General features: G+C 39.9%; 2 protein-coding genes across 2 annotated transcripts; one reads left to right on the forward strand and one right to left on the reverse strand.

The window, feature by feature from the left end:
• Window positions 1-485: 485 nt before the first annotated feature.
• On the reverse strand, window positions 486-4,522 carry LOC103930265 (protein SCARECROW). Its single transcript, XM_009339571.3, has 2 exons — window positions 1,890-4,522; window positions 486-1,159 (listed from the first exon to the last, which is right to left on the reverse strand). Exons 1-2 carry the CDS (start codon window positions 3,902-3,904, stop codon window positions 700-702), a joined length of 2,475 nt encoding a protein of 824 aa, XP_009337846.2. The 5' UTR covers window positions 3,905-4,522; the 3' UTR covers window positions 486-699.
• A 7,629-nt stretch (window positions 4,523-12,151) lies between these two features.
• LOC103930279 lies at window positions 12,152-12,628 on the forward strand. The gene has a single exon (XM_009339588.2). It carries the CDS (start codon window positions 12,152-12,154, stop codon window positions 12,626-12,628), a length of 477 nt encoding a protein of 158 aa, XP_009337863.2.
• The last annotated feature ends 142 nt before the right edge of the window (window positions 12,629-12,770 follow it).

Genomic DNA, 12,770 nt, shown 5'->3' on the forward strand with positions numbered 1-12,770 from the left:
TGAAATTATATTTTATGCTTTGCATCTTTAATCCCTAGCTGAAATCATTAAAATGTCTTGTTTTTATGTACGAAGTGATACATAATATTTGATAAAAGTGAAAATGTCTAAATGCAAAAGTTAGTGCAAATGTTACTAGCGCTTCCATAAAAGACTAGTGTTCCAAATTGCCCTGGACGGTGTTGAATCAAACGTAACACGTTTGTTTTGTAAATAGGGTATTGAACGTTGAATTATTAGTTTAGTAGTATTTCTCTATTAAAAATGATCAGTAGTTGGTCCCAGAGGATCTTCAAACCACACTAAAACTGAGATACGTACCAGACTCCAACGCGATGCAACAGGGTAGATTTTTTGGCAATGGTCCAAAGCCTGACGGAGCAAGAGCAAGGCTCACCTGAGCATTATTTTAGAAAAAAAAGGAAAGGTTGAGATTTAACTATAGCTTATTTAGTTAAATCTCAACCGTTCACTGATAAAAAAAATGTGCGATAAATAATTTTCGAATATATATGTAGAAGGCCTAGCCTCTCCCTCCTCAAGGCCCATAGACCCCAAACCCAAGTTTTCTTCCAAAACTCAACATCAATTTCAACTAAAAAAAGATTAAAGTAGGGCAAGCACAACAAGATAATACATTCAAACTCATCAACCGCCGACGCCAAGCATCATATTCATGCATACATGGACAAAAGCATCTCAATAGTGTAGGTTTGGATTAGCGGCGGCATGAAACGGCGGCCGCCATGCAGAAGCGGTGAGCAAGCAGAGATCCTTCCACCCCAGTTTAAGAGTCCCATTGTCCTCCACCAGAGTGTACCCATCGGAAGGGAACATCCCGAGCAGCAAGGAGGCCTGATTTGCAGCATTTCCCGCCAGGGAAATCCCCCTGAACCCGGTCTGCTGAAACTTCTCCCTCCAGTTGTGGAACTTCACCTCTCCGCTCCTCGACGGCCCGCCCACTGCCAAAACGTTACGAATCTCTCTGGAGAGCAGCTGCTGCTCCACCACGTGCCTCTCCTCGCTCTCCTCGCCGTAGCTCGCTCCCAAGGAATCAAACAGGGCAGAGTAGTAGTGTATGGCCTCCACAAACCGGCCCAAGAACGACCCCGCGTGGCTCAGGTCTTGCTCGACCACAGTTACCACTTTTGGCGCCAATCTGAATCAATATATAGTAACAGAAAAAAAAATAAATTATATATTTAAAACATGTGCATTGTAATATCTAATAAAGCATGCAGACATGAGACATAGTCCGACCCTTGTACCCAAATTTAAATCTTGCACGCGGAATAAAATGCGGAAATTATTTTCAAAAACTCATTTTCTTTTGATGCACACTCCTATTTAATTCTACTCATAAAACCTCCTTCGATTTATTCAATCTAGGATAAAAAATGTATCCAAGTTTGAATATTGCCGTTGATTAAAACACGGAAAATTATTTTCGAACACTCATTTCTCCTAAGCACACTTATGTTTAATTCTATTTCTGTCTTCTTCAACTTTTTCAATTTAAAGATCAGAAATAAACGGAATAAAAAGAAAAGTATGAAATCTTTAATTTTTGCTTCTTCCCCACTACGAAGGTGCAGCTTTTTGCAGTTACCAGATTTGGAAAGTGCATGAAAGTTGCAGTTGATCTAAACCCAACGTAACACTATTTGTTAAATAATTAGTCAGCGCTGCAATAGTGCTATAGTGCTTAATAAAGTTTGATACTTTGATCACCAACATCGATCAAGGACACCAAAAAAGCAACCCAAAAGAAACCCAGTTCGAATTTTTCATGATATATAATTATATTAACCAGAAAAAGTGGTAAGGGCCAGAGCGTGTTGGAATCGCATTGCAGTCGAATGGACTGGGTAGAATTGAAGAGACGTTACCTCTGCAAAAGCCAGAGCGTGCTGGAATCGGAACCCGTGACGTCGTAAAGCGAATGCTGAAGCCAATGCACCGCCACAGCCTCTCTCTTGCTGACATTCAGCCTCTCCGGGTCCAAGTTCGCAACTTTCTCCGCCACGGGGAAGAACTCAAATGGAAGCCCTAGCTTGTCCGCGAAGTCGGACAACCGCTTCCCTGTGGCCTCCAAGGCCTCCATTGAGGTTCCGAGGCCGGTGAGTCTCACGTACGGAGGCCCACCAGGCCTGGAGGCCAGGATGTGAAACAGCCCGGGCCATTGGAGACCCTGCATTATGTCGAGATCGACGATGTGAACCCTGTCCTCCCGCTCGAACGCCTCCTGGATCGCCTGATTGGCTGTGAAGTGGGAGAACTTGATGAAGGGGCTGATGCCGTTGAAGACTTGGAAGGCGGAGACCATTTTTTGTGTGTGGGTGGTGGGGACGGAGGAGCGAGGGAGGGAGGCGTAGATGCCTAGGCAGGAGCTGACGAGGCGGGCCGACATGGCTTCAGAGAAGTAGGCGGCGACGCGCTGGGCGGAGGTGCCGAACGGGGTGGAGAGCTCCGAGATTTCGAGGAGGATTTTTGTGGCTTCGTCGAAGTTGTCGGCGGAGACGGCCTCCGCGCATTTGAGGAGGAGGGTGAGGAGGTGGAGGCCTTCCTCGTCTCGCTTTTGCTGCCGTATCTCTTCTTTTTTCTCTCTGAGTAGGGATACTGCTGAGGTTGTTGGTTCTGGCGGGGCAGTGGCGGAGATGGTTGTGGGTGCGGGTGCAGCTGTTGGGGTGGTGGACTCCGCCGCAGGGGAGGATGATGAAGAGTTTTCCAACTGCTTGTCTTGTGTTTGATGAATTGCCTGATTGAAGGAAGGGCTTTGGTGATGTGGGTTGGTTTGGTTGCAGGTGATAGGGGCAGCAGTAGGGTTGGGTTGGGGTAGGGACAGCCCAACTCCTCCTCCGCCAGCTCCTCCAGACCACGACTGCAAGTACAAGTCATTGTTTTCCAACGTTGATGGGTTGAAGATTGCAACGTCATGTATTGCACCAGAGTCCAGATTGAGCTTAAGAGCCCCAGGGCCAGGACCACCTTGTTGTCTCCTCCTCATGTCGGGGATTGGGGTTGGATTAAAGCTTGGAACTGGAAGAGGCAGAGGAGGCGGCGGCAGCGGCTCGGATATTGACCGGAGTCTATACTCCAGAAGAGCGGCGAGGCTGGGGTTGCAAGGGAAGATAATCTCCCTAACATTATGAATGAGTTGGGGGATGGAGACGTTGGTGGAGCTGTGGACGAGGTCCTTTATGATCCCGTCTATCCACGCCGTGGCGGCGGAGGACCCGTCTTCCATGGACACGGACGACGGAGTAGTAGCAGTAATACTAGTATTCAAAGGAGTAGTCTTTTCCGGCGGAAACAACGGCAGGCCTGAAAACCCACAAACGGCAGGAGTAGTAGTGGTCTGGGTGGTCGTCGTCGGCTGAACCGGAGGAGGACGATGAAAAGACAATGGATCGATAGGACCCCAGGTGCCGGCTGCTGCAGCGGAAGAAGGAGAAGGAGAAGGAGAAGTAGGCGACAAAAAAGCCCCACCAGGTGACGTCAAAGCGGCCAAATTTGTGGAAGATGGTACTGGTAACAGCATAGTGGAGTGGTTGGGATAAAACATACTACTATTCACTTTACTGGCGTTTGGATTTTGACTAACCGGCTGGACTGGCGGACTATTATTAATAATCCCGCGGCGGGAAAGCCTGAAATAGTCCGAACCGGCGGTTCTGCTTGTCAGGGTGGTTTGGACTTCGATCTCAGACGCCATTCGCTTTCTCACCATCTTGGGTGGCTGCTGCTCGACGCTGCTGCTGTTGGAATTGGTAGTGGTGTTGTTCATGGGGTAAGAAGGGTTTCCTCCACCGCCGCCGAGGCTATCGCTGTTGTTGTTGTTACTACTGCCATTGCCGCTGATGCGATCGCCACCATTGTCACTGAGGAGAGCACAAGCAGCCATTGGGAAGATAATTGGAGATCCTGGAGGACCTAACGGGACTAAATAGTACTGGGACAAAGAGAGAGGAAGGTGTTTGATGTTCGGGTTTCTTCATGGATTGGACTCATATAATAAAAATGGGATCTCGGCAATGGGAGGAACAAGGGGGATTGCAATGTCCCAAGCAGATAACGGTGTAAAGATTGGGACAGCGGCTTTGGGATTCCTTCTTCTCTCTCTTAATCTCTCAGACTTAGTGTGTCTTTCTCTCTCTAGCTCGAAGTACTTCAAAGCAAAACACGAGGTCCCAAGTGGTATGCTAGTTTAAATAATATAAGTACGCCGAAGCTATGTCGTTTGGAAGCATCTGGTTTTTTCCAGAACCGAGAAGGAAAATGTGGGAGGGAGGGAGGGTGGCGAGAGGGTTGCTCGTGGTGGGAGAGTGGGATTAATGGCGATTAGCTAAACGTCTGTTTGTGGATGGATGAATTTAATCTCTTTGTAACGTTTGTTTTTAACTTTTAATTTGTTTCTGATGGATTAAATAACTAGGGTTGGTTTACAACAGCTTGTGCCGGAAATACTTTATGCTTGTAAATACTTTTATTCGAACCAGGTTAAATATTTTGGGACTGCTGTCGTAGGAAGCATTTTTGCTCGTAAGCACATTTTGAAATTCATAGTTGGTACTCTTCATAGGACATGGGCTTTCCCTGCTCGTTGTTGCTTCTATAGGAAGTATTTATTGTTCATAGCGCTTATGCTACAAGTGCCATAAGAAACCATAATCGCATATACACACTAATAAGGCTCGTTTGGATTTGATTCTTTAGAAAACACTTACGAGAAGTATTTTATTAGACACACGTTGAATTTTTATTGAAATTCCAAATGCTTTCTAAAAAAAGAGTTGGAAGTGCTTCTTCATATGCTTTTTGAGAAAACGTTCTACAATTCATAATGAAGAAAATTGAGGTTTTACCATAAAACCAATTGGCAATATGGGTAGTAGCCCAACCTCTTATAAGCCCATGCAAGGTCTATTCTCCCATCAATGTGAGACTTCATTCTCAACACGCAACACGCCCCCTCACGTATGGCAAAATTTCAAGCCTAACATGTGGACAACACAACGGGGTGACGTGGAACACGTGTGGCTGTTTGGCTTCACATGTGGGATAACTTGCTTTGATACCATGAAGAAAGTTGAGATTCCACCATAAAACCAATTGGCAATATGAGGAGTAGCCAAACCTCTTATAAGCCTATGCAAGGTCTATTCCCCAATTAATGTGGGACTCATTCTCAACTTAGACCTTGCATGGGCTTATAAAAGGTTGGGCTCCTCCCCATATTGCCAATTAGTTTTATGGTGGAACCTCAACTTTCTTCATAATATCAGAGCATGTTGTCCCACGTGTGAAGTCAATGGCCACACGCGCTCCACATCACCCCTTTGTGTTGTCCACATATTAGGCTTGAAAATTAGCCACATGTGAGGGGGCGTGTTGAGAATGAGTCACACATTAATGGAAGGATAGACCTTGCATGGGCTTATAAGAGGTTGGTCTACTTCCCATATTGTCAATTGGTTTTATGGTAGAACTTCAACTTTCTTCAATAAGCACATTTAAGTTACAATTCATAAGCACATTTAAGTTTTTTTGTCAAACGTAGTCATAAGCATTTTCGGTTATCATAAATAACTTTTATCCCTTCGTGAAGCAGTCTCAAACATGGCTCAATTTTTTTTGTCAAACGTAATAAAAAGCGTTTTTGTTGTCAAAAAACACTTTTAACCATTCTAGCTCAAAACAGTCAGAACGCAAGCCCCAAGTACTTATGAAAAAGGCACTTCTATACCCAATACCCACTTATAAATTTACAGAAGCAGTCTCAAACACACACATAAGGATTAAGGGAAGCCATGCAGGCTAGCTAGCGATAGAAACAAACATATGGAAGAACTGGAAAAGAACGGAAGGGGGTGGGCTGTGGCTCTTTGCATGGCTTGTCGTAAAGCGTTTGACGTTTTCATTGGCGTTCAGAAATTGGAACGACCATTCCTATGATGTCTGGCGATGCACATTGATGTCTTTGGTAGACCAGTCCGTCGTTATTGTTACTCTCCACAGTGAGAATACAAAACCCTATTACCAAACCTCATTTCTTCCATTTAATTTATTACCTGCCACAAATTAAACGTGCTAACCTCTTTCTTTCATCAGATTGTAATTGGATGGGAGCAATTATTTCGATGAAATTGTTGCATATTTTGGGGGACTGCTAGTACTCATGGATGCAGCAACCATTCTTAAATGAGAAAGGCTAAGGAAATTCTCTTAAAGTGGAACTTTCTATGGACTCTCTGTCATCTAATTCTTTTGGTACAAAGTTTTATAATGTTGGCACAAGAATTAATGGTTTTATGGTGGAACCCCAACTTTGTTGGTATGAGAGCAGGTTGACCCACGTGTGAAAGCTAACGGCCACACGTGTGAAGGCTAACTGCTACACGTGCTACACGTCACCCCGTTTGTGTTGTTTATGTATAGGCTTGAAAATTCGCCACATGTGAGGGGACATGTGAGAATGTGAGAACAAAGTCCCAAATTGTAGGGACCAAACCATGCAAGGATATAAGAAGTTTGACTCTACTCTCAATATTGTCAATTAATTTTAATTATGGTGGAATCTCAACTTGCTTCGTATTGTTTCACTTAAGTACCATGGTCTCGAATAACAAACATTTTCATTCAACGCCTATTGAGACACATGACCAGTTCTCTTGCAGCACCAAGTACTCGATTGAGGAGATCTCATGTTTGTCTAACATACGATCACAACATATTCATAAGGAGTACTAAAATTTAATATTGTAGCTTATTATGGATAAGTTATTGGCAATGTAAAATATCTTTCTACATATATCCTATCAATTTTCCGAAAGAAAAAAAACATATTGAGAAACCTTAAGAACCCAAGCCATTGTAGACAAATTCCTTAAGGCATGTTTGGGTAAGGAACTTTCCAAATTCCAAGGAATTTATGCACAATGAGGATGAGATGGATCACAAAAAAATTAAATAGGAGGAATTAAAAATGCATCATATAAGCATCACAAAGTGTACAAATTTCTCATGTTATGTTATATTCATGAAGATGCATTTATAATCCCTCCTATCTAACTTTTTGTGATCCATGTCTTCATCACTTTGTCTAAGTTCCTTGGAATTGCAAGGTTCCTCACCCAAACATACCCTAAAGAATCGATTTTTATATATTGCACACTACTTAATTAAAGGGTTGCTTGATAACTAATTCCTTTTCAAAATTTTATCTTTATTTTCATCTTTTTAACCAAAACTGAAATCTTATTTGATAACTACTTTTAGTTTTCAAAAACATGAAAACTGAAAACAACTTTATTGATTTTTGAAAATGAGAATTGTTATTAGCATTCCAAAAATTTTAATGTGCGCACCTCAAGTGTATTTTTCTTTCTAAATATAGAAAATTTAGAGTGCATAATGAGATTTTTAAAGTCCCAATAACAGTTCCCTTCAAAATAGGGCTTGTGTTTTCACATTTTAGTTATGAGTTTTCATTTTTTTTTTTTTTAAATTGAACATTGAAAGTAGTTACCAAATAAATTTTCAGTTTTCAAAAAAAGTAAAAACTAAAAACAAAATGGTTATCAATCGGCTCCTAAGCTTTGATCATTGAACTTGACAAAAAAGAAACAAGACAATAAGCTGAAAATGGACACTTATTTGCAATAAATATTTTTCCACATCACTATATGACATGAACGTCATGCATGAGTCATGACAAACCATCCAATTTCCGTGTTGCCAAAGTTCATTGTGACAAAAATTACAAGGTTTTACTCTAAGAATGGCTATACATATGACAACACGAAAGATTGTGATGTATCTTGTATTTTAATCCATGCAGATGCATGCTACGCATGAAATGTTTGTTGTTTCTTCCGCCAAATGAAGTGTCTGAATTCGTCCTTGTTTAGTCAATTCATATTTGTTTTGGAATTTAGTTTTTGGTCCAAGAAAAGGACCCGTAATTCCAGTAATTGTATGCTAATTAACTACTAATTAACATTTAATAAGTATTTGACCTCACAAGGAAAACTTTTCATTGTTTTCAAAGTCTTCGATTCCAATATTCACATGGGGGAAAACGTTGCTATGGCTAAGCTAATTAGCTACTGATTACTTAATTAGTGATTACATTACCAAGCAAAACATATATATATATATCATGCTCGTTCCAAGGCCAAACCCTAAAGTAAAGTAATATTTTTGTATTGCAGCTTCGTTAACAGCGAGGAAAATAGCTGCGTTGATATCGTAAACTAGCTTGTGTGAATTACATTTAGGTCCTTCCCTAATTAATTTATTAAGCGAAAATGATAAACACGCGTTCTTTTTAACTTTTCACACTCTTGTTCAATCTTGGCTATTATTTTCGTTTGATTTTTTCATTCAGTGGCCGAAACCAAAGAAGAGTGTAAGATCATCTATCATATGAAAAGGTAGAGAGGAGAAGGGTTTCAATTTAGGAATACTCCGGCGTGATGTTACTATGTTTTTCAAATTATAACATATTTATTTATTTTTTATTAATATAAACGAAAATTGAGATATACATCTATGATATCATTAACTTATATTCTAACCTATGAAATAATAATATAAGAAGTGTCAAAAGTTTCCGATATAAGTAAGAAAATGAATATAATACAAGGAAGAGGGTAAAAAGCTGTCGACATGCACTAATAATGTTGAGCCCTCGTGACCGACCCAGTGAGAGAAGTATCTCTCAGTTCCTGAAAATTGAAGCCTAGTGGTTGACATTTTGCTTTCATCTGCATTACCACCATCAACCTTTTCCTCTTGCTCTTTTTTTATTTGTATAGTATCTCTTCTGTATATTTTACTACTTAACTTTTTACTTACTTTTACAGCCAACAAAAGCCTAGCAGTAAAAAACCTATGTGGCCTTGTTTGACCCTCTCCCACCGGCTATATGTTGCCCTAGATTAGGAGATTAGAATTTGCTAATTAAATTTTCTAGCTAGGCTTATGCATGACCATCATTAAGCAAGGGGTTTAGGCAAAATTGAACATAGAGAATTCAAGAAATTTATTATTTGATGTAACGGTAATATGTTGACATGACGTAATTATGAATTCACTCAAATTATTATACTTCATATTATAACGTCAAGCATTAATAATTGAAAAGCATGTTATTATTCGCAATTATATTAAGCATATAATTTATTAAACCAAGTTTTAGTTGATATGCCGAAATTTGTTATTTCCTTATTATTAACTACGAGGTACAAGAAAACTTGGTACAAGTACAAAAGCATCTTTAGCATTGTTACTCAGTAACAAGTTAGGAATATTGTTTAAGACTACTTTTCAAATCGCTTTCTGACAATCAAAATTTTTTCTAAGTTTCTAACTACGTTCGGCAGAAAAATTCATAATTTATTTTGGATCTACTATTTCTTATGAAAGCACTTGCGCTTTGTCAAAAACGCTTTCAATTGTTTGAAATTTTTATAAAAGTACTTATAAATAGAAGTGTTTTTGACAAAAAACAATTCCGTACAAATCTGAAACTAAAAAGAATATAAGAGCACTTAGTATGACATTTGTAAAAGAAAAATGCTATAGAGAGTCATATTTTTAAACTATATTTTTATAAAACATATTATGTGTTTTATAAAAATAGTTCAAATTAGATAATCTCTCTAATGTCAACTTATTTTTGTAAAATATGTTATAAGACTTTTACAGTGAATTTTTTTTTTGTAAATATCTAACACTTTTGCAGCTAGAGAACCAAAAACAGATACGAACAAAAAGCAGCACGTTCTACCACAAAAAAGTAAGCCGACTTATTTGAATCCCTAATACATAATTAGAGAAAGTAATCAAAAGATTAAATAATTTACTGTAAATAATCAAAAGATTAATAGATGAAGCAGTTCGATCAGAAGTACATAGATACATAATATGGTGTGGGCATTACATGTAAAAGTTATTCGTCTTTTGGACCGTCGTCCTCTCGAACTCTTTCTCTTCTCCTTTTCTTCTGTTTCTGCATTTCTGACAGTCACAAGCTAAGAACACGTGAAAGAGAGACAAATTAATCACCATTCACCAGAACCCACCCCTTCCTTCATTTTTGAGATGTGAAGATTTCGACCACACTAGTCCTTTTCACACATTTCTGGATGAATTTCAATTCATTAGCTTTTTGTTTTCCTCTTTTACCACTTTTTCTTGTGTCTTTTTACTCCATCACCATTCACCATGCAGGCATGTCTCATTATCTAAGTTTCAGTGTTCTTGTTCTTTTATGCAACTTCATTTTCGTTTTCCTTTTTCTTACCTACAGTACATGTCACTACAAATTGAATGTTATGTACCAGGGGTGGCCATTTGGGTTATACGTACGTAACGTCGTGGAGCAACTTGATTCTGGTACTATAAAGAAAGTTGAGATTTCTACATAAAATTCATCGACAATATGAGAAGTATCCAACTTTTTATAAGCAACAATATTTGATAGACTTTTAATGTGAGATATTTCTTTATAGTACGACGTTGTGAGACTCTTGTTCCTCTGAAAATTGGATTTGGATCTTCTCTGGATCCCCTCCCTGAGATTTCGGGGATCAAGACACAATGACTGTTCATCAAAGATCGTGCGACCATAATTAAATGCTTTTTACACAAAACGAGATTGATTTACTTTTAAAAATATAAAAAACATTTAATTGTGGCCACACGATCTTTGATGAATAGTCATTTTACCTTGATCCCCGGGATTCCCAGGGAGGGGATCCGGAGAGGATCCAAATCACTGAAAATTATTCACAATTGCCTTTTTTTCTATGAATAGCGCTTATGATTGTCCATATTTATTTAAAACTGGAAAGATCAAAACCAGCAACTTGACAAACAAAATCTGGAAAACGACAATCATGATGATGACATGGCCTACTATGCTATTGCGCTAGCTCCTTTCTCTGCATTTGAAGGACAGCTAAATAGAGATAGGGCATGCATAATTCCATTTGGTTGGGGTCCGTTTGGATATATATGGACATGGACGTGGACTCTTCTTGTGAAAAGTGTTGGTGTTTTTTGGTCTTATTAGACCATCTCCAACTGAACGAAAGACAAATGATTCGTTTTAACCCTTTGATCCTCCAAGAAATTAATATTTTAATAAACAGTGCATGACCATATTTCTTATCATCTCAAACCGAGGGCCAAAGGGTTATAGAGCTCGCTTTAGCCCTGTCACAAAAAATCGTCTTCAACAGAAGATCATAGGGCCAAACTTAATTTATTATTTAAATTTGAAAACTATAACAACTTAAATTTATAGGAAAAAATGAGAAATTTTTAATTTTTTTTTACAAATTTTGGCCGAAAAATATTCAAATTCAAATCCAATGGCTAGTTGATGTCAGCATGACGTTAACTAGCCGTTGGATTTGAATTTTTTTTTGCTATTCACACACCTTTGAATTCAATCTATTTCATTTCAATCTCTTTCAATTCAAGTTTACAATGAATTCCAACTTTGGATGTCACATCCCCGCCTGGGCCCCCACTACATCTCGGGCTTGACTCCACCATAGCAGGATATTGTCCGCTTTGGGCCCCGACCACGCCCTCACGGTTTTTTTTCTAGGAACTCACACGAGAACTTCCCAGTGGGTCACCCATCATGGGAGTGCTCCCGTGCGCTACTCGGCTTAACTTCGGAGTTCCAATGAACTCTGAAGCCAGTGAGCTTCCAAAATGCCTCGTGCTAGGTAGAGATGGAAGGTATTGATTTTTGTTGATCGCTAGTTCATGAGGCGTATGAACTATTACCTTACTGTACTATACCTATGCTCTGTATCACGCATGAAATGGGTCCAGACCCGCTCACCGCGCACTTGTGTATTTAAGGTACTTTTAGATTTTAATTTATTCACATTTTATACATTATCACACTTTATGGCTTCGTCACCTTCCAGGTGTCAGCCAACACGGCCCAATTCGGGGTCTTAGTGGACATTCCGGGTCGAGGTGTATTATTGGATCCTCTTCGAATTCCAACTGGGGGTCCTCATGCAATTCCGAATTGGAAGAAAAATGGGCGCGGATGAGATGAGAAGATGAGGAGTCTAATGAAGAAGATGAAGCATGGTGTAACACAAAATATGTGGCAGCCATGGATGCGGCCATGGTGTATCAGCCAATTAAGGAACAACGTCAATGGGGTGGCTCTATTGTTGGTCGTTTTTACAAACCACGAAACAGAGCGATGACGCATGCCAATATGATGAACAACTACTTCAACTCCAATTTCGTGTACACAGAAGATGATTTCAGACGTCGCTTCCGGATGAGGCTTCATGTGTTCAAACGTTTACTTCATGATGTCCATCAAGTAAATCCATACTTTCAACAAAAGCTGGACAGAGCAGGTCGCCCTGGTTTCTCACCTTATCAGAAGGTTACTGTTGCACTACGAATGATGGCCTATGCCTCCCTAACTGATTCGATGGATGAAACCTATGGTATATCTGAGTCTACATGCCCTGATACTCTTACTGAATTATGTAACACAATTGTTCACCTTTACAAAGAGGAGTACCTCCGCGAGCCAAATCAAGAAGATCTGGATCGGCTCATTCGCAAAGCTTAAGACCGTGGGTTTCTGGGCATAAGAGGGTCATTAGACTGCATGCATTGGAATTGGAGAACTATCCCACCAGATGGCAATGAGGTTTTAGCGGAAGGTCGAGAAAGCCAACTATTGTGTTAGAGGTGGTTGTCTCGTATGACAT

Source organism: the organism of the source record quoted next, unplaced genomic scaffold (assembly GCF_019419815.1).
Source record: "Pyrus x bretschneideri cultivar Hongxiangsu unplaced genomic scaffold, Pyrus_bretschneideri_v1 Contig2, whole genome shotgun sequence".
Taxonomy (NCBI): Eukaryota; Viridiplantae; Streptophyta; class Magnoliopsida; order Rosales; family Rosaceae; genus Pyrus; species Pyrus x bretschneideri.

What these genes read in the sequence shown, in the direction of transcription:
- LOC103930265 (XM_009339571.3), bottom strand. Translation starts at nt 3,904, where the DNA reads ATGGCTGCTTGTGCTCTCCTCAGTGACAATGGTGGCGATCGCATCAGC. An exon ending in ACGCTCTGGCTTTTGCAGAG is followed by an intron (nt 1,160 to 1,889) that starts GTAACGTCTCTT and finishes ATATTGATTCAG; the next exon opens with ATTGGCGCCAAAAGTGGTAA.
- LOC103930279 (XM_009339588.2), top strand. Translation starts at nt 12,152, where the DNA reads ATGGATGCGGCCATGGTGTATCAGCCAATTAAGGAACAACGTCAATGG.